Genomic DNA, 22,100 nt, shown 5'->3' with positions numbered 1-22,100 from the left:
TTGCAGCTTTTGTCAGTGGAAAGTGTGGGACCTCACTATATATTCCTAGAGCAAGACAAGCAGGCTGTTGATACATCAGTGACATGAAAAGGATGGGAGAGAAGGAATTCGAACAATACAGCAGTATTAAACACACAGCTTCAGTTATCCTGAGAATGGATCAGTGGATAAAGATGCAGCGTATTCCTCCGTATCCAGGAGCAGCCACCCACAGGCATCTATCATCTACACAGCTACAGGCAAGAGAATAGAATAGGATAACATTGACACAACAGTCAGGTGTGAGTCATGCAGATCAGACACAGAAAAATGACACAGAATAGAAAAATACCATCATTGTTTTAGCAATTGGTGCTGATCAGATGGTGACAGTGTGTGATGTTCCCTTGAATGTTCTTGAGCCTAATCACAAACAATGCTTTTTGCATCACTGACCAAAACTGCAGAACTGTGAAATGCTCACTCTGTGAAGTTATGTAGGAGGGAGCTTTAGTAAATCTACACAACAGAGTACCTGAGCCTGCCTCACCAAGGGAGTCAGATAGCTCCAGGCTTACCCTCTGGCCAGAGCCAGGCTCCACACCCCATGTGAGGCCTGCTGGGAGTTACAGATGCTCTCCTCCAGCCATGCTCCTAAACACATTCTGCAGACACAGACCTACATATAATATAATTCTGCTGTCTCTATCTAACCAGCACTGGTGGAAAAAATGATTGAGTCTATTGCTATTGGTTGAGTACTGTATAGGTACTGTAGTAATACTACAATGTACTGTAAAGAACTCTGTTACAAATGAATATAAAAGTATATTCAGCAGAAGATACTTTATAGAAAGCATGAAAAGTGCAGAGTGAGAGGGTTATAATGTATATCTTATAATGTGTTTTGACTGATACTACTGCTTTGGATTGTACTGTGTGCAGCATTGTGAGTTACTACCTGGTTAAGGTGAAGCTAATTGAAACTGAGCAGCACCACACCCACCTCAGTAGGTACACTCTACTTTTTAAACTTTCTTTTTATATATTTCACCAAAAACATTGCTGTGGGCAGCTGGAGACAGTAAATGCACTAATATCAGAAGTGTTTTATTGTCAATCAAATCACTTTTACACCCAATTAGATCTCTGCTTCTCCTTCAAGTCACTTTTGAAAGGGCAGCAAACTTCAGACATTACCAGTGCGAGGAATATCATTCATGTGTTACAAGTGTAAAATCAGTAGACGTTGTTAGAATGCACTATTACAGAGGGATGAGTGCACGGTCATGTATTTGGGTTTTGCACTGAGCTGGAATTACTCACCATGGCCAGGGGCACGATGCCCGCAAGGTCCTCCTGTGCCAGTCGAATTTCCGTCTCAGCCTCTTGTGTGGGGGCACGACTGGCCGGGTACTCCACCTGCCAGGCCATCCAGCGGCTGCCCAACGGCTCTGGGAAACTTTCCATTTTCAGATCCACCTGGAGCACCCTCTGAACTCCCATCTCAAACCTGCCAGAGTTCAGAAAATAGAGAGTGTCAGTGAATGGTTAAGCAGATGGCTGTTTAAGAGGTTGAAAAGACTGAGCTTGTGTGTGTGTGTGTGTGTGTGTGTGTGTGTGTGTGTGTGTGGGGGGGGGGGGGGGGGGGGGGGTTGGTGGGTGGAAGTGTGCTCATGTGTGTTCGTGAGCTCATTCAACCTACTCTAATGACGGCAAATGGTAAAGGCTGATAAATGTGTCTGTGGCTGAAATCTATGACATTTTACAAACCGAGATTCTTTAAAATGTCAAGTCCCTTTGTGTTTGACTCTCTGGTCAACTCTTCACTTCATGGAATAATATCTCTCCCTTCTTCTTTATTCCTCTCATACTTTTTCCACAGGCGAGGAGCACTGTAAATAGATCATCTAAGCTCATAGCTGTTTCTCCAACAACTTCAAAGGAATGCTTCACCAGGGATCAGCCCCACTAAGGTGTTGATTGTGATGTTTGTCACCGGTGCCCTTGTTTGCCATAGTAAAGTGTAAATATACGGCATGCTTCACCACAGTCTACAGCAGGCCTGAATTAAGTCAGACAAATGGAGAGTGTTGATAATAAAATTTCCCATGGCACCATAAGTCTCTGGTGCTCAGGGTTTAAATATAGCCCAGAGGCAGGAAAGGTCAGCTTTACACGGGAATCGGAAGAGATGGGAAATGGCACAAGATCTCTTAGCCATGTCTTGCGTGTCAAATGGCGGGACTCTGGGCCAATAAATTTCACGCATGGTCTCTGTGGCACACCGGCACAAAACAGCATCTTGTAATTTGAACATGGTGAGGAGACAGAGAATGGAAAATGAATAAATCCACATGGTATTTGGTTTGGAGAGGAGGGTGCAAGAGCACATGAGATGGAAAAGAAACACTTTTAATACACAGTGCAGAAAACAAGACAACATTTACAGCTCATTTCAATATCAAGGAGATAAAATGTTTCCCTGAAGAGAGATAACACCTACAACATGTGCTACGTCTTAGAAAGACAAGAACGCAAATTTATAACATCCTAAATTATGAATAGGGAACTAAAACGGTAAAAGAATGAATAATAGAAAATGTTTTCTTCCACAGCTCTCACATTAACACAGGTCTGACACTATTTCCGCTTCATTCTTATATTATTCAGTTTTAGTCTGTGAGAGTGAAAGATTTGTTTCACAGTAGAGCACAACAACCTAATTTTTTACATCCAACAGATGTGTGTATAAATAATTAAAATGACAACCAAATAACTTGTGCCACATTTCATAACAGTGTACCGAGCTGTTGAAGTCAGAGTACGACATGGCAAGCTTACATAACTGTCCCACCATAACTGTCCCTCTATATACAGTAGAGGAAGACAGATACTAATCTCTGCTTTGCAGTAAGGTAAAGCTTTGTGATTCATCAGACAAACAAACAAAGTTAACAGACGGCGCACAGAACGTCCAGAAATAAACCTTTGAAAGCTGCACAGTGAAAGAGCATCACACAGGACCCGTGTCAGCCATCAGCGCAAATGGCCTACTTTCTACAGCACAGGCAGACTTTTACTGCAGAAAGGTTGCTCTTGCAAACATCACAAACTTTAGGTAGGCAACAAGACTGACAGGCAAAACAATGAACGTGGCTGCACAGCAGAACAGTTTTATACTGTACAAACACAACAGGAGTGCAGGAGCTAAACTCTCACCCTCACAGAGTAAAAAGACAGAAGTTGTCTGTTTTCATTCAGAGATGTCAATTATTTCCCTGCTCACATGATCCAGTTGGAGTTAAACAGCAGCTGTGAATGCTATGAAATTTATGAGATTTTCTTTATTTCTTACTAGAATGGTGCAACAGAGAGTATTGCAATTGTAAGAATACTTGGTAAAAAGTAGTCCTGCGTCTGTTTTGGCACACAGACATCCTGTTAATTTTGCATATTAGTGACGGAAATACCCAAACTCAATAGAAGAGCTGAAAAGAGGATGGCAAAATAAAAACAAGTGAAGAGAAAAAAATAAGAAATAAGACTTTGTGGCAGTGCAATGTTGAGATTGAGAAAAAGAAATTAAGAAATGCACATCTCACTTTGGCTGTTCTTTGACTTTATTAGATAACACCTTTGCTAATGAATGGCAGGGAGCTTTATTGTGGTGTGCAGCTATAATTTATGCAGGGTTCATGAAGCGCCATGCAGAAATCTGTAACTATAATGCCATGTTTATAATAAGAAGGTTTTATTTACTGCATTTTTATTATGATGCCTTTTAAAAGCCAAAGTTGCTGCTGGTTGTTGGCTGGCCAATAAAATGCAAAGTAGATGGCCAAAAGAAGGAAGAATAAACAGAGATATTTTGGGATCTTTACCCAAGATGGAAAACCTGGCAGCATTCTGATTGTCCACTCTACTGACCCCCATTGACACACATTATAAAATGAAACCTGACAGAAACATCAGTGTCGAAATGAATATGACTCAGGCGTTGAGTTAGACACATCGACCATACACACCCCCCCGCATGCCATCCTGAGCCGACCTCTCCGCTCCAAGTCGGTTAATCACATTTCTCGCTGGGGGAAACCGTTCATTTCTCTGTCACTTTCAGCGTGGGGTCTAATTCAATTAGCAACAAAAGGCCTGTGGATGCGTGCCACTCTGCTGGCCTCCGCCTGATAATTATCTGTAAACTAGATGTGGTTTGACTAAATCTGAGGCCAGACTGGCGACCGGAGGGCAGCCAAAGGCAATGGAGAGGGGCTCAGTAGATAACAGGCCCTAAAGTTGGAAGCAGCTGGTCCTCTGGCTTTAGAGACCGCACTGAAGAGGAAATTAGACTTGACAAGGTGCTGCCTGAGACGGCTGACGACTGACTCACTGAAAAAGTGCAGAGATGGCTGAGAGGATGCTGTTTAGGCACATTCATGCTGCTCATTCATCACAACAACACTAGTAGATCTGTAAGACATGCAGTGACACCCAATAAAATAAAAGCAAATAGCTTGGCACTATAATGCATTTGTTTATTATATGTAGCATTTTTATAGATTAACAGATAAAAGTGAATCTTTGCTGTAAACAACACAGGTGATTGTGACTGTGACAGTAAAAGTACCACTTACCATAAACCATGTTCACATTCTGGCACAAAGAAAATGCAGCATCAGTGGTCAAGGTTTTTTCCTTTTTGTTAAAGTTTTACCACTGGCACTAATCTTGACTTTGTAGGACCTAGTACTGATAAGTAACTATGTACATTTACTAATAGTTCTCCTTACGTTATATATAGTCTACTACAAATCAGACAAAAATGTTGTACTTCTACTCCATTACATTTATCTGACAGTATTAGTTACTAGTAACTTTTTAACAATTATCACCTTTGAGAAATTGTCAAACAAAGGCGGCTAAGACTTGGAAATGTATTGTATTAATATTGTATCAAATTCATCCTACAGGCTCATGCTCCCCAGACTGAATAAAAGCTCCAGGGCCTGGGCAAATACTCCCCAGCCAATGCTCATGCTCCATTCCCTGGGTAAAAGGTCTAGGGTTAGGGTGAGGGTTAATCCCTAAACCCCTTAGTAAATGCTCCAGGGCACTGGCTCACAGCCCCCCCGCCAATGCTGTTGGGGTTTCAGTGTCTTGCCCAGAGACACTTCGACATATAGCCCGGACTGGGGACGAACCACTGACCCTGTGGTCCGTGGACGACTGCCTTACCAACTGAGCTACAGCAGGCCCCACACTATTTGTTTTAATACTTTGGTGCATTTGTGTCCTTTTACCACCTCCACTGGTAAGGAATTGGTATATTTGCTACCCTTTGATAGTGCCAGGGTGACAGCTGAGTTACTGTAACTGGCTTAGTAAGTAGTTGTCAGTTTGCATAACAACAGCCTTATTAGAATAATGTGTCTTCCACATGTCTTTTCAAAATGTGTTATCGACAAATGCAAACTTCTATTGTTCATCTTCTCCCGCCACTAATTACACAGTCTAAAAAGCTCTCTCCAGCTACACCTTATCTTGATAGGAGCTATTGAATTTAGGCTGCAGGAAGGTTAAAGAAAGATTTAAATTTCAAAATGAATAAACACACACAGGACAAAGTTACTGGAGGAACTTCCTTGTTGGCAGCTTCCTCTAGAGAAAGAAAGAGCTTCCATTGTCCCATTATCAGACTCATTGTGTCATTGTGACACTCTTTGTTTAATCTTCCCCTGATGAGTATCCATGTGTCCACTGCCTCATCCACTGGGGTTTAGAGAATAAGAGAGAGACGCAGCAACTTTCTAGGATAAATAAAGTGACATTTTCAGGTATCTTCATTTGTTTTACTTCTAAATTGAGGTATTACTTAACATCCGCTAGTGTTACTGTAACAGACAACAGACAAACAAAATGATTTGGCCCTATGTCTTGCAAAATGGTTGAAGCTCAGTCCTCACTTTGAATATGTATGTTTAACATACACAAAGTAAAAAGTAGAGTACATCCCCTAAGCACAGCTGCCAAAATGCTGCTGATTCACTAGAGTTTTTGAATGGAAACAGAATAGCAGATGAAGATGCATAATACAGGTTGGTGTGTGTAAGTGGATGTGTGTACGTGTGTTCGTGTAAACCACAAACTACTTGTGGAGGGAAAAAATAATCAAATTTGTGGCTTCAGTGGTGCTTGAAAACAGCATCCTGAAACTCTGCTGTTCTCATCTTCCTTCACCTGGAACAGCAATAAACCAGTCAGTGCGATGAAACCAGGACACACACATACTGTAAACGCACACACACACACACACACACACAATAGCTATGCATGCTTGTATATGCATACGCAAAATATACACCAGACCATCCACGCATGAATCTGTGACTGCATACCCAAGCAAACGTGTGGACACAATCATTAAGGTTAGATGACATTTTCTTAAGCTAATACAAACATCAACACACTGACTCATGACAGCAGTCACATGTTTGACCATAAAAGATAATCGCTGCAATGCTTGTTTGTATCTCCACTTCACTAAATGAAAAAGCTGTAGCTTGTCAGATAAAGACTCCATACCTCAGTCTGTAAAGTCAAGTTTTTAAATACAGCTGCATCAACAAGAATTCATGAATAAATTAATTGTCATAACTTTATAAGCTTATGGCAAATCCACAAATATTGTGTTCCTACAACAAAAGATGCTCACTAAAAAATTGAAAATCTTCATATTTAAGAGGATTGCAATGGTAATGCAGTGTTTGGAATTTTTGCTTTAAAAATGACAAACAAAAAATAAAGTTTATCAAAATATGTAGAGATAACTTTTCACCAATTGATGAACCAAGGAGTTCTAAAAATAAATGTTTACCTTTGCTCTTTGATAGGCACACAGGTTCTGTATTCTGTATAGTAGTTATATCTATAGTATAAACTATATACAAATTTATATAATAGTTTTTTCTAGTAGAGAAATATGAAATCCCTTCATTTTAATTTATGGTTGTTCTTTCCTGAAAAAGTAGTGAAGACGTGACTTCAGTGTCCTCAGCGGTAGCTATGCCCCCAAACCTAAATGAGGATGTCCATTAAATAAGTCACATTAAATATGGAAGGCAAAATGAAGAAAAGCTGATTTAGGTCATGACAGGCAGATAAGTGGCTAAATGTGCCATATGATAACAATATTACATGAATAGGAGGAGTTAATATTAATAAAACAGAACAATCTGGAGCAGGAGAATGAATACCCTGTGATCTCCATGTCACATTTCCCTAAGCTGCGGGTGAATTTCATTTCACAGTCTGAGGGGAGCCCATTAGAGGTGAATTACTCAGGTCCGAGGTCAGAGCTTCTTTATGGGCCTGATTTCTGAGAAAAAAAACCCCCAATGGTCACAGCATGGAGCACAATCTCAATGCTGAGGGAGCCCTGACTAGAAACCAGAGTTAAGTCACATTTTCAGGGTCCTCTGATTAGCTGTTCTGCAATCAAAGCAAATCACTCAGAGGCTGAATGTACTGTAGTCATGGATACATTCAAAAGCCCAAATGTCAACGCAGACATCAGTGAAAACTATATAGCATCGTTTTGAAAAGCGAAGCAATGATTGCATTTGGACTGGAGTTTCCATGGATACTTATTATTAAACTAATATTTATTATTAGGCTAATTTCACACAAGAGTGTGAGTGTGGAGGTAGAGAGCTGTGCTGAAGGAACATTTCTGCAGGTTAGGCAGGGGAAACTTGAGTACTAGGAAGGTATGGTAAGTCCATTACAATTTTTCCAGTCAAACACAATATTTTTCTGAAAAGAAGCAGAGCCCAGGGGTTGGAAGTGGGGGTTACTAAGTTTGGAGGTAGCAGGGGAGGAAAAGCACCCTCAGACGTCTATACCCAGCGGACCTTTTCAATTCAGCCTTGTCCAGAATAGAAAAAGAGATAGTGACAGGAAGAGAAAAGGTGTATACTCCCCCTGAAACACTGTCAAATAAAGCCAGGACAGGAATGAGAAGAATAGTGATAGATGTCAGCAAGGTGTAGCAGCCTCTGTGGCTTTGGAGGTATTTTCATGCTTATGCAGAGATATATTGTATGTAGAGGCCACAGGAGAGTTAGGACCAGACAAAAGAGAGAGAAGCGTATAAGGTTACAGACAATGAAAGAGAAGAAACTGAAATCACTCGATGGTTGAAAAATGTGTGGAGAACAGTTCAGAGTGTTCATTTTGAAGTTCACATGTGAACCGAATACAGGAGATGTGAGTGAAAAGCCCATGTTTACTTTGTATGTGCTCCATGTGCTAGTGGTCATCGTAGTCAAATCTTTTACACTTAAGAAGCACATTAGATGTCTCTGATTGCTTTCAAAGTGTCAGCATAAAATGTCACTTAGGTAATACGCATTGCAAGAAAAGAGAAACATCAAATTCGAAGCGCCTTTCTTTGTTCCTTTTATCTGACAGCAGCAATATGTTCCAGGAGCCTGTGAGTGCTCTTTCCATCTTCTGGGAAGGTTGTAAGCCATAAAGATCCTTCTGTACAAAGTGCCTGCCGATGGAAGCCCACAGCCACCAGCGTCCACCATTATCTTGACAATATGACATTCAAAAGCACGGCAATTTTACATTTTAGCAATCTAAAATACTGAGCCGACTTAGATTGTTGGGTTAGTGCTTGGTTTCTGTGTGTACATGCGTGCAAGGATCCATGTGCATGAGCAGGATTCCAGCATGTCAAAGTGTTTCCTTCATGATGGCTGAAGGTGAAACACTGGTGACACAATCAAGCAAGCCGGAGAATCAGTCATGTTGCTATCATTTCCTCCAAGATACTAAACCAATACCTTTGATTTATGGTGCGTCACCTGACATTCAATCACATGTTTCTGAATAGATGAAATACTAAACTGGGGTGTTACGAAGAAAAGCTCTCTATTTTGAAGGTTGTTTTGGAGATGTGGGAGTGTAAAAAACTGATGCTGGTAACAGACTTTTAAAAATTTACAACAGGGAGAATAAATCCTTTAACACATCTCTGTTTTAGAGGCACAAATCCTTTGTGAGGACATTCTACACTGCCAGGCCATGAAATAATTCCTAGTGCATGTCCAGTATGAGTTGCACAGTAGCTACTGATGTTAAACACAAACACAAAACAGAACTATAGAGTGAGCTGTTGTGTGGTAAAGTGGTCAATTAATACGTAACTACATTTGTTCATTTGATCGAAATGATCCTGGATGATAACTCTGAGGTAACCACGATTAAATCTAATTTCTTTCCTTACTGAAAAAAACCTTGTCCTCCTGTATGTGAGACAATGAAAAGTCTAAAAAAAGGATATGTGAATGCGAAATATCATATCAAAATCAATGCAGCAGCACAAAAGATAACATCTTTTTAATGTCATGCATTCTTCTTCCTTGTCAAAACACAGCTTGCATGACTGCTGGTAATTTGGTCTGACATTCAGGTTGTTGTCCTTGTAGCAGCTACAGTAACAACTCATTACTGCACTCAAATCAAGATTTTCTTAAAATTTCTTACAATCGTGCAACGTAACTGCACTCAAACTGCACTCAAATGTACAATTTGTATTTCAGTCATCTGTACTTATTATTACACTTAGTGTTACACTATAATTAACATAGTTACATTTTGTTTCCAACTGAGAGTAAAATGCAAGTTAGGTTTTGAGGTACTTCATGTAAAATAATAAATAATGATAATCCAATAACACAATTATGACATTATATAACATATGCATGATTTTGGCTTATAATTTATTATTTTATTACATTTTAACTATCATTTATCTATCATAAATCTGTTATAAACAGATTGTGTTTGTTTTATAAGAGGTTTTGGAAATTTGAGAGCCTACCCTAGAGAGATGCCATTATTACCTAATCAATCCATTTATCAAATAACAACAGCTACTGTGGTAAGTAAACCATTGTTTTCCGGCATTTTTCACCACAGTCTGACTTGTGATCAACATTTAGATGGTTAATTAGAAAAAAAGCTGGTTAATTGTTTCAAATGAAAATAATCATTAGTTGCAGTGCTAGTCTGCTACTTCCACAAAAATATAAGTGTTCTGTTGGGCACGCCCACGGCTCACCAAGGGTGAGGTGCAGTGTTTCTGCTCAGGTCTGTGGCTCTCATAATGTTTCATGCCTTTTCACTCCTTAATTGTCTCTTTACTGTTGGTTATCCAATGAAAGCACAAAGTTTCAATGCAAACATACATGATAATACAGTGAGACAACAACCTTTTAAAAGGTGTTCTACATTGTACAGCTAAATAGGTAAGAAATACATGTTGGAAATGTAATTTCCATCTATGTTATCTCAAGAAGCATATAAAAAAAATGTTACATTTTAAATACCTTACAGTGCCTGAATTAATACCTACTTTTAATAAGCATCAGAGTCTTTTTAATTTAATCATTTATTCTTTACCCTTTTCTAATGCGCACACAGAGAAAAAGGCTGAGGACTATTAATTATGCGATTATAATGAAGCATGGGTGCAAACAGAGGGCTTTTGGCTTTTGTGCATCAAACCCAATAAGGGAATCAAATTTCCGATTAGCTTAACAGTGTTCTGCTGCATTCATCAGCTAAAATATTCAACTCCTACACCCAACACACACACACACACACACACACACACACACACACACACACGCACACAAGCTGCTCTCTCTGTCCTCAGCTGGTTTCCCTAAGTCAGCTGCTATGATCAAATGAACATGGACAAACTGAGGATCACTGCCATTGTTAGGACTGTTTGGACACAGACTGTGTTTAGCATTATAACTTTATACTAATCCACCAAATATCAACACAATATGATTTTAATGTGCAAAAAGCAGTGATGCATTACATTTTCCCATGCTGACCCCATTCTACCACTACTTTAAAACTACTAGACGGTAATAATGTTGTGACGGATCGTTGAACACTCGCAAATTGAGGTTGGTCAGCTTCTACATAGACAGATAGTATTTTATACATAGTTTTATCAGTGCAATAATATTCTGTAGCAAGAAAGTAGAAACAATACAGTTTCTCTCCAGGCAGTCAGGCAAGTTAGAAGTCAGTATGTCTGAGGGGGATAAAGAAAGATGTTAGATGTAAAAGGGAATGTCAGAAAGGGAATATTTCATTATTACATTTGTTTCTTAATATGCTCCAGATTCCTCCTTGAGGAAAACAGGGCACAGTCAGTATGTTAGCCCAAGCACAAACAGTGGCATAACAATTCCCAGACAACAAAAATCTCATCTTGGAGTTAATGAAATGCACCATCCCAACAACTGTCTAATCAAAACTAAATGCTTTTCTGCAGTGTAATGTCATTAGAGTTCATCAGCTGAAGTAGGCTCCACGGTGTAATGGATCCCTAATGATGGTAGTTATCACCAGTGACCTCAAACCTTTTTGCATCAGACATCATTTGCCAGTCAGTTGCACTCTATGTCTGTCTCATTCATAGAAAAGCTATCTAAATAGTAAATTGTAGTATAATAAATCGCTACTTGTCCTCGTGGTTACACGCAATGTCTCTCCATCAAAGCACTCACACACTCAAGGCTGGATAACAGACATTAACCACTGGGAATGACCAGCAAAGCTGCTGATAACTCATCCCCAAACACACACGCACACACGCACACACACACACACACACACACACACACACACACACACACACACACACACTAGGGGGCAGCAGACACTGAGCCCTGGGGCAGTGATGCAACCGTTAGTGCAGAAAAACTGATCGCTCCACCCTCACGCAGTCTCCCCCGGTTGATCTGCTGGTGACATCATGTGACCGTGCTGGCCTGGCTCTGCACCTGCAGGTGCTGTGACACTGGCAGCGCCTGTGCTCCCCAGAACAGTCCTTAGAGACCCACAAGTGAAAAACCTTGTTTTTTTTTCAGCTTCTGTTGGCATGGTAACAGAACCTGGAGAACACACAAGAGTCATTGACCAGAGGGGCCCAGATCAATGACACTCTACTGCAACCTAGGTTTTACCCTCATCAAGGTTACGCTCCCTGAGACACAAAACAGGTGGAGTAAAAGTATCAGCACCATGATTACATGTGTTTGGCAGTTAGGTCAATGATAAACAAGAGAAGCAGAGCAAGAGTTCATCGATGTTACAGCAGAGTGGGATCCAAATGAGGTATTTAACCTCAGGTAACTAACGCAGAGACCTTTTAAAACTGGATGTAAAAAATGATGCCATAGCCCCAAATACAACACCCAACAGTCATTTTGACTCCAGATATATTCACAAGCATATGTTCACGCATAAATGTATACATAAGCTGTAAACTCCTGCTGTTGTAAACATACAGTATGTGTAAACAGAAGTGCTTTGTGTGGTGAGGAAGAGATGTGAAGGCTGTGGGCATAATTGTCTCTCAACTCCCTCTCAATGCAGTTTCCTGCAGATCAGGGAGGTGACAGGTGGTGATGGAGATTCAACTTCTCCACTGCTTCTACACTCTGAGGAGTCCTTAAGTCCTTAATTCAGACACTCAGCAAATTTATGTGACACCCACACGCTGGCTACACTTTATAAAAATACTCATGAGAAAGCTTATGATTTGGTGTACATTGCTTTTTACACAGTGGTATGATAATGTGCAGAAAGCTTTAAATAAATTCTCCTTCTTTTAATTTGTTACATTCCAGTGCAAATTAATCATTCATTACAATGTAGCTATCAAACAAGAAGGTTAGTGTGGTGCCTGCTTTATGAAATACTGTCATCACAATGTGCATCCACGTTGAACAATTTAATGAGCAGACTGTTCATTTACTGTAAACACATTAACCATCACAGAGTATTTGATTAGATATTGGACTAATCTCAAAGTCAAAATGACCTTGTTATAGTCTTTACACAAACATAAATTGAGTGGATGAATAACTCAGTAAGACTATATACAGTATCAATGTCTGTATACTGGGAGAAAATACTCCTAACCGATGCTTCAGAAGTTATTTGACTGAAGCCAGTACTCTTAATCAATTTGTATAAGAAATAATGTGTTAAAGGTACAGTATGAAATAGAGTCATAGAACAGCACTGCAGAGAGTTTCACTTTAAAAATAGGTGAGGCTCACCTTTCTAACCAATCACAGAATTTAAAGCTTAAAAAAAGAAAAAGAAAACATTTTTGGAAGCGTCCCTCTTCTGTATCCCAGAGCACATGAGAATTAGTGCTGCATGTGGACACAGTGATGGCCACCAGGCAATTAACGGTAAGATTAGTTAACATTTTAGATCCCTAAAACCCCTGAGCAGCTATTATGGGCTCTGGCAACTGAAGTCACGGAGGGACATTTTTAAAACACATGAGTAGCGTTTTAGAGTTTCAAAGCACTAGATCAGCACCTCCTTCCAGTATACACCCAGCTCCCAGTCAGGAATGCATTAAGGTATTAAGCAGAATTTAGCCCCCTCTTATGCACCACTTAATAAGCTCAGTGCTAAATTACTACCAGAGCAATTACACACATAGCAGCTCTATATTTCCTGACATAATGTATCCACTATACACACATCAGCTGTGCAGACAGGCTGTTCCATATATCAAACTGTATATTTGTTGACAATTGATCATGTTTATAAAAAGTCCAAACAGTGCACATACTACACATAGCAGTAAGCTTAGAGAAGCAGAATTTCTAGATCGCTCAGCAGTTAGAGACTGTGATGTGATTGGCCTTCTTGAAATTATAAAGCATTTTGTATCTGAAAAACTGCCTCCACACATCCAGGGGTCCCTGTGCAGAAAGGAGACATTGATCCATAATTGGAAGCACTCAGTCATGAAATTTAAAGACTAATTAAAGAAAGAGAGTTTTAATGGCATCCATTTACATATTCAGCCCAGTGATTCAATGCTGCTCACTGACTTACAGCCTGTGAGAAATGGAGGGTTGATCCAGAGGCCAGGAGGAGATGAGTTAGATCACACAATGATAGAGTAATAACAAGTGTCTCAGACGTCTCACAGCCTGACTAAGATTCTTTTGTTTCTTTGTCGTCACTGACAGACACACGACTGATAAAAAACATCCAAACATACAGCGTGGTCCTCTAATGACAGTAAATCAGGAAAATGGTCTTGGAACAAATTGCCGTGATGAAAGTTAAGCCATTGCTTCACTGAGGAGGAGTTGCAGGGTGTCTTTTTAAAGTGACCTCCACAAGCCAAGGACAGCTTTTGATGCTTCACTATCACCTGAGGTTAAAAGTTGAATTGCTTCGACAGCACACACGAATTAGCATGTGGAGAGGGTACGCGTGTTCACCCATGTGTTTACACGTAAACGCTCGGCGCAGGTTCAAGGTGGTAGGGGTGACATGTACAAAGAGTGGCATCTCATCTGGAGGCGTAAACATGTCCGCTGGTCCCGCTGTGCTGAGGTGCTCAGGGTCTAGCTTCCGATACCCCTGTGGCACTGAGGTGTACACGCTGCCTGATTACATGTCAGGGCTGGTAAGTCCTTCTAAACAGGCACAGGGCTGCAGGACAGGAGTGCCTACAGTGGCATCCCTCTTTCCCTGCACACTAACAGCTGAACAGAGTTCTGCTTCAAAGTGTTAGTCTAGGAATAATAATAGAGGACAGCAAAAGATTGCTTGTCAGTATTAGCATGCACAAGTGTCGTAGTGAAGAGGAGAGGATGTGACTTGTACCTTTCTCTTTGTCTTATGGCTGATTGAATCTGCTTCTAACTGAAAGCAGAGTTGACCATTTGAGTTCTTGAGCACCCCTTTCCAGGTGCATGCGTAACCTCCTTCGTGTATTTTTACTTGCAAATGCTTGTTTGTTTCTGTACCTTCCTTGAAAGCTTCTTCTAATCGGCTTAATTCAATATTTCTCTTGTGCAGGTAAGAAAAATGAGACACTGTTGATTCCAGACCAGGAATATGTTTCAGAATAAAAGCCAACCATCTTCAATCAGGCCAAGCTAAGCTGAGGTTAATTGGAGCCAACAATGGGCAAACATTTTTGTGGCATGTTCAGTCAGCTAAATCTGTGCAAAGGGAGTTTTTGTGAGGAATCTGAATTGCAATATTAAAGACAAGTGGAGCTTATTCTCACTGCTTAGTTGATTTTCATCAGAGGCAGAGTGCAGAATGATAGAAACCTCATTGCAAGGCAATGTGAGTACTGAGTACAAAACTAAGTACCTATTCAATAGGCACTACAAAGATGTAATTAGAAAAGAAAGAGCCAGTGTGTTTGTCAGAATGCCTGTAGACAATTGCTTGTTTGCATCTCAACCCACTTTGCTTCCCTGGCTGAGTGCTACCTGCAGCGAGCACGGCAACAATTTTGATCCAATTTTGATCAGGTCTAATTTCTGTCTGCTTTGAAAATGTAAGGACATTTCCGCAGAGGTTATGGTTATACATTTATTTAAGGTGTGAGGGGGAAAAAAATCCATGCTGCACTTATGTGTGGTCTCTGTTGCACACAAACACCCAAAAGCTCCGGATCCTTCTCACAGGAGAAGATGTAAATGAATAGAGAAGTTGGTTTTCCTTCCCTTCCAGTTTTTAGTCATTTCTTAAATTCACATTTTAAATAATATTACCGGACACTTATTAAAACAGCCTAATTCATTGTTTCTGTTGTTTGTAAGAAAATGTTCAATGTAATTTTCAGAAATGTGGAAGAATATCAAAGTTCCTAAATAAATGAAACCATAATGCTTTCTGCTGTATTGTTTGTCCCCCATAATAAGTAATCTACAGATACCCAGTTCCTAGAGCACAAAGTTAAAATAAAGTGATTTAAACATGCCTCATCACAGTGGCATAAAATAATGAATGATGTTTAAATCAGTCTGTAATACATGTCCATGTTACAAACATTCTAAAATGATACAATGATGACTCCAATCAGATAAATATCCCAGGTTATTGGTTGTTTCTATTTTAAAGGTCAGTAATCACTTTTAACCTAACACCAAAAAGAAAGCAGCAAAACAAAGGTTGACTGTAATGCATGGTGCTGTGGAAAACAATGTAATAAAAAATATGTTGACCTAAATAATAGTACATCTATTTGTTGCATTAAGATAAAAAAAAAATGCTTCTACTGTAAGTAACAACAAAAAACTGGTAATGCAACCTTCCAAACACTGGTGGTCAAAAGCTAATCCTCCAGGGGATTAACCTCTAAGAGCAGGATATTAACTCATAACCCTTTAAAATCTGAAACACATGAACTCTCTGGGACACATGCAAACCTCAATCTGTCTGTCTCTTCTCTGTACAAAAACTGTGGTACCATCCACAGATTAATTCACATCGTCTGCATCCACCATGCCATGACGTGAGTGAATCTGAGCTCCCATGCAATCTAATGTCTCCTTATATCGCCAGCTGCTCAGGACACAGTTTTTAACTTCACGGTCACTTAGTGTAGACGTATACAGCACAGATCAGATCTCCTCTGTTAAGTTGAATTACAGTCGGATTGGGGAGCTGGGAAAAAGTGCAATGATGCACAAAGGGACATTATTTCTTCATATTGTTTTCCTGAAAATGGAACAGAGGAACAGTCAGATGTAATCTTTGCTGACTGAATAATCAGCTGGCTGTCCTGCAGAGACACAAAATATGCCCCATCTCTGCTCCGGTCATAATAAAAGAAACCAAGCCACCTTCTATTCTGTTAAGTGCATTTTGCATGATCCTTTTACATCAACCTCATATTATAGCTAAGAATAACACTTTCACAGTTTACTCTGTCTTGATTTAAAAAAAGACATTCAGTACAATGTTAGTAAAAAAAAGCTTTGACTGGTCTAAGCTGTAACGCATGAGCACTGATTACACATCATTTCTATTATTAAGAGATAAGCAAGAAAACAGAGCAGTGGAAAGTGTTGTGTATTGGCAAAGCCTGCCAATGAAGCTCCTATGAGAATGTTAACGGCACATGGAGGCCACTGGGATTGGACCTAATTAATTATTAAGGGTGTTAGCATTATAACTGTCAAGTTAACATTCCTATTTGGCCCTAATGTAATTGAGTCATTTCATTTTAAGCTTAATTTATCCAGCAATATACAACATGAAGGGTGTGTGGCTCGTTATGAGGTTCTGCACCTTACAAAAACCTAGATTCATTCAAAAAACAAGATGGTTTAGCACATAATAAAAAAGTAAATTCTTCCTTCATAAAGTCACCTTGTCAGTCTTGCTGTTAATAGACATTTCAACATCTCTTCACATTTTTCAAAGACCCTATGAAAATGGAGAAAGAATGATTTTTTTTTTTCAGAACCCTTTAGGACTAAAAAAACCCACCATTTCATCATTTACTTCACTTCAGTTTTGCAATAAATGTCACATGCTGAAAATAATTATGTTCTTAAAGGTTCTCTAGACTTTGAAATTAAGATAAATTGTCAGGTTGCTGCCAAATCTCACCCATTATTGCATAGTTGTATTATTTCTATCCCTCTGGAATCCCACCCATTCAGACTGATGAGATTTACAAGCCGGTTTAACAGGAAAGGTCATCTATCTTTATAACCAAATTAACGTACGTTGAATTTAATTGCTTTAATTGCAAACCATATGCAGATCATATTGCAGAACAGTGTAAAACCAGCTATAGTAAGGCTGTTTGAAATTTTAAAAATTAAAAAGGATATTTAATTATATTTACAGTAGTGTAGGACATACCCCTCCTCTTCATATTGGGACTGTTTCTCATGTGGAGTGGCTATAATGAGGGGGCTGTCTGTTGTCCCTTGGCTGAGTGTGGTGTGGGGGTTGATGAAGTGGAGGCTCACAAGGGAGATCCATCTACACCCAGACAGTCTTAATGAACTACCAAGGCCAGACATGGCACTTTTACAGAGACGCCCACTTATGGCTTATGACATGCTGAGGAAGCAGTACTGCTTTTGTTTAGAATGGGCCCACATTTAATGGTGACAAAGTGAACTTTTCAATCTACCAAAGTGCACTTCAGCCAATATTACGTGCACCTCAGAGCACAATTCTGTCCATTTCTCATTTCTGTCATTTAGATTTCTTAGATCAAAATCTCAAGCTGTCAAAGAAAGGCTGTCGTCTTCCCTTCAAAAAATGATGGAAGGTTAAAAAAAAAATCATCTGCATACATATGTACCTGTAAATGTGCATTTAGGGCTCAGGTCTGTCAAATGTGATGGTGAATCCTCATACAAAAAATAAGAAGTCAAGTATTTGTAAAAGGACAACCCTACTCTTATTAATTTACATTATTTATTAATTAGAAGCATTTACAGGATGACAAACAAAAAACAGCATATACTAAAACACAATCTCTCTAAAGAAACCCAATTCTCCTTATTATTGTTTTCCAGCCACCATGAAGAAAAACTCTCCTTAATACCGTTCTTATTACTGTAGGCTGAATGTTGCCAGAGAAAGGTAAAATATGCAGTTTGTATTCATGTCTGCAAGCCGGAGAAATATGGTGCAGCTCTGAAAACCAATGTGTTCAATGGTGATTGTTTGCAGAAAATCATATTGTTCAATGAGTACTGACAAAAGGCTATTTTATGTTAAGTTGTAGAGCAGATGTCTCTTTGAACCTTGAGGGTAGGCAAGCAGAAAGAGTGGGCAAGTGCATAAAGACACTCTCTATTTTGTCATATTTTAAATGTCTATTCACAGGAGTCGGGTGTGGCTGGAGCATCAGCTGTGAATGGGAAGAAAGGAGTGGCTCAGCTGGCCAGAGTTGGCAGCTTCAAGTGACTGACTGAACCTGCACATAGAGCGCACCTGACCATCAGTAACGCTGTGCTGTCATGCTTCCAGAGGGGCCTGTGTGCATGGTACAGATGAAGGCTCAATAACAGTCCACAATATATTCTCCAGTGTTAGTGACAACGTCCATTTGGACCACAGCTGACAGTCTGAGTTCTTTTTACAATTTTCAGTGTGTAAGTTTTTTTGGTTTATTTGTGTGTGTGTGTGTGTGTGTGTGTGTGTGTGTGTGTGTGTGTGTGTGTGTCTATCTCAAGAAGAAAGGCAAGTGCAATCATAAGAGCAGTTACTGATGACATACATGTTCTTTTGGTGGCTTTATGGTAGCTTATTTGGTAAAAGCTGCATATAAAGGGTCTCTGAGCCTCTCTTACCCTACAATGCCTCTGATTTGCCTCCATTTTTAAAAAGTAGTTTTAATAGTTTTCAGATTGTTTTTTTTAATAATTTAATGAATCACAAATACTTTCATTATGTGAGGGTCTAAAGAATTAAGTTGTGCATTACTTAATACATCCCATCTTTTTAAATGTTGACTTCTCAGCGTTGCAGCAGATTGCTCCCGAAATGCTGTAAATAATTTGGTTGTAACTCGAGTTTGCTTATAATAACCCGAAAATTAGGCTCAACGTGATACAACTTAAAATAACAGTGACACAATGTGGTTTATTCTTTCCATTCTTGCATGCCAAGATGCCAAGATGATATAAGAGGAAATTATTTTTCACCAATCCCCCTGACTGTGCTGCAGTTTAGCAATGCATCATATACAGACAATCCAGCAGTGTGACTATCAGGGTTTAAGCACTTTTTGAAAGGAGTGGAAGTGTACAGCTTTTAGTAAGTTAAATAAGACTGTACTGGAGACAGGTGTTTGTTCACAAAGCTTTTTAAAGTTAAAGCCAAGCTGTTACAAATCGCAGAATAGTCCAGGTGGTCAGTGTTCAAATACATGTACTTTTAGAGAAAAGGGGAAGCAATGTCTTTGGTTAAGTGCAGAGCTTCTATGTGGATAAATGGATAATGTGTTCATCTTGTTTAAAAAAAAAAAAAAAAGAAAATATAAATTAAGATGCAAATAGGATCCACATTTGTTTGACCTCCAGCATTCGCACACTTTCGTCATCCTCCTATCCTCAAAGAAAAAGCATAAAGAAGAAAGGAGACTGAATGACAGCTCAACAGATGAGATAGCTCTTTCTAATCCCCTACTAAAAGAGCTTCACTGAATAACTGGGTGAGGGGAGGACAACACGTAAAGAAAAATTGAAGCATTGTGTATTGTATAGCCATCATTGGGTGTCTTTGGTCTCCTCTGTGAAGTGACTTTGACAGCTGTGGGGATTAAGGAGTAGTCCATCGTACATAGCCCAAACAGCAGGGATTAGACTAAATATGCTCACTCTTGTCTCTGGCTCCTTCACTTAGTAAATCAATAAAAGATGATTTTACTACAGTAATAGAGAACATATATGTGTGTGGGAGAAAAGGTGAGGTTGTGAGTGCAGAGAGCAGAGAGAATAATACCTGCATAAAGAGGGAGAACAGCTCCTGAGGGAAGGAGGAGCCAGTTGCCAAGTGTTGCTGCTCACTGCTGCAGTTTGCTGAAAGCTCCATTTTATTTTGTTCAAAATACTGCAGCTCCGCTTCGAAGCCATGCACAGGCATATTATATTAGACCCATAAAAACGTTATGCTTAAATGCCACAAATTCAACTTATAACATGCCTCTTGCATTTTCTGGAGGCAATTAGTGTTTTGGGATTTTAAAACAAACTATAATTCAACAAAAACACCTTCAACCGTAGTCATGCTCACTTAAAGACGGATTATAAAAATGTCATCCACCCTTACATTTTGGTCAGTTGAGTCTGTGATAAGTACATATGTTTTTGGACATTTTTTATCAGTTTCTGTCCTTTTACTTTTCTTTTTTTTTGGTCATTGTGTCTATTTACACAAATTATGTGTCTGTTCATTTCTATTTTTTTACACTTTGTTTCTGTTTTTGGACATTTTGTGTCTATTTATAAACATGTATGGACATTTGGACGTTTGAATCCATTTTGGGTCGCTTTGTCTACATCTGTATCTAGACTTTGATATTCAATTGTTGTTATTTTGTCCAACTTGTGTGCATTTTTGATGTGTTATGTCTGTTTCGGAAAAATTTGCTGCTGCAAAATGAGTATGAGGGAGAAACAAAAGTACTGGGTTGTAAGCAGTGTTTCCAGGCCCTTAAAACCCTTCTGTTTATAAGACTGAGCTGTCAAAACTTAGTATTTGAGTACATGGAAAGACTGAAACAAAGTTTCAGTGTCAGGGCAATTATTGTTTCAAACTATCAAAGAAAATGGTCTGGCATGTTCTGAGAAGTGAAAACATTAAACAAATGAGGTTAACCACTGGCAAGTGTCATGGCACAACAAAGCTATTGGTCTGAATGTAGCACTGCAGTATTGCTGAAAGAAATTACTGTATGAGACATCTATTACAACATATTTATAGCTGCCTGTGATTTTACAGCAACAGCCTTTCAAAGGCAGGCAGTTATCCCTGTTTTATGTGCTGTAGCGTGGTGGTTACAGTACAATCATTCCTCGTAGTGATCCACTAATAGCAGCATGTCTAAACAGATCACTGGACCAACAGCTTCTAATTACACATGTTTCATAGACCGCTCTACATTTAAATAACCCCTGCACAACTTTGATTATAAAGTTGCACTTTGCAATGTCAAGTATACTGTTTTCTTAAGGGACTGGTTTAGAATTTGCTAAGTGGAACGAAAGCTAAAGAGCAAATAAGTAGAGCTTTCCCCAATGCCAAATCTGCCTCTAATCCATAAAATTACACCTGTCACTAGAAAGTTAGATTTATTAAAAGTAGTTCCTGATCTGAGAAGGAAAAGCCATTAAAACACACAAAGGCCTTCAATCAGCACTTAATTAACAGCAACCTTTTCCCCAAAGCTGGCAATCACTTCCCTATCTGCCAGATTAGTTTAAGGACATGAATACAGATACTGTAGGAAATGACCAAAACAACTTTGAGGCTATAGCAGCAAAAAAAAAAGTGCGTAAATAAAGAAAGAGAGAGGGAAGAGAGGGGATAGGAAGACCGAAGAGGGGAATGCGTAACTTGCTGTAGTATCACTTAGAGACACTGTATTTTTGTGCTTCTGTATGTTTAAAATGTAAAAATGATATAAATGTTTTGATGAGATTTTCCAGTTACTCAACAGAAGTGATCACACAAACTCAAGACCAGAAACAGACAAAACATAAGTGACAACT

The 22,100-nt window shown here is 39.3% G+C and overlaps 1 protein-coding gene across 1 annotated transcript in view; it reads right to left on the bottom strand.

Moving 5' to 3' along the window:
- Window positions 1-22,100, bottom strand: part of si:dkeyp-14d3.1 (transmembrane protein 132C) — a 122,434-nt gene that overhangs the window by 35,549 nt on the left and 64,785 nt on the right. The window contains exon 4 of the mRNA XM_067522029.1: window positions 1,306-1,492. Within this exon, the coding sequence (XP_067378130.1) occupies window positions 1,306-1,492 (187 nt within the window). The remainder of the gene's footprint in view (window positions 1-1,305; window positions 1,493-22,100) is intronic.

Source organism: Channa argus, chromosome 11, assembly GCF_033026475.1.
Source record: "Channa argus isolate prfri chromosome 11, Channa argus male v1.0, whole genome shotgun sequence".
NCBI classification, from domain to species: domain Eukaryota; kingdom Metazoa; phylum Chordata; class Actinopteri; order Anabantiformes; family Channidae; genus Channa; species Channa argus.
Note: the sequence above shows the minus strand (reverse complement) of the source record. Positions and strands in the feature narration are given on the sequence as shown.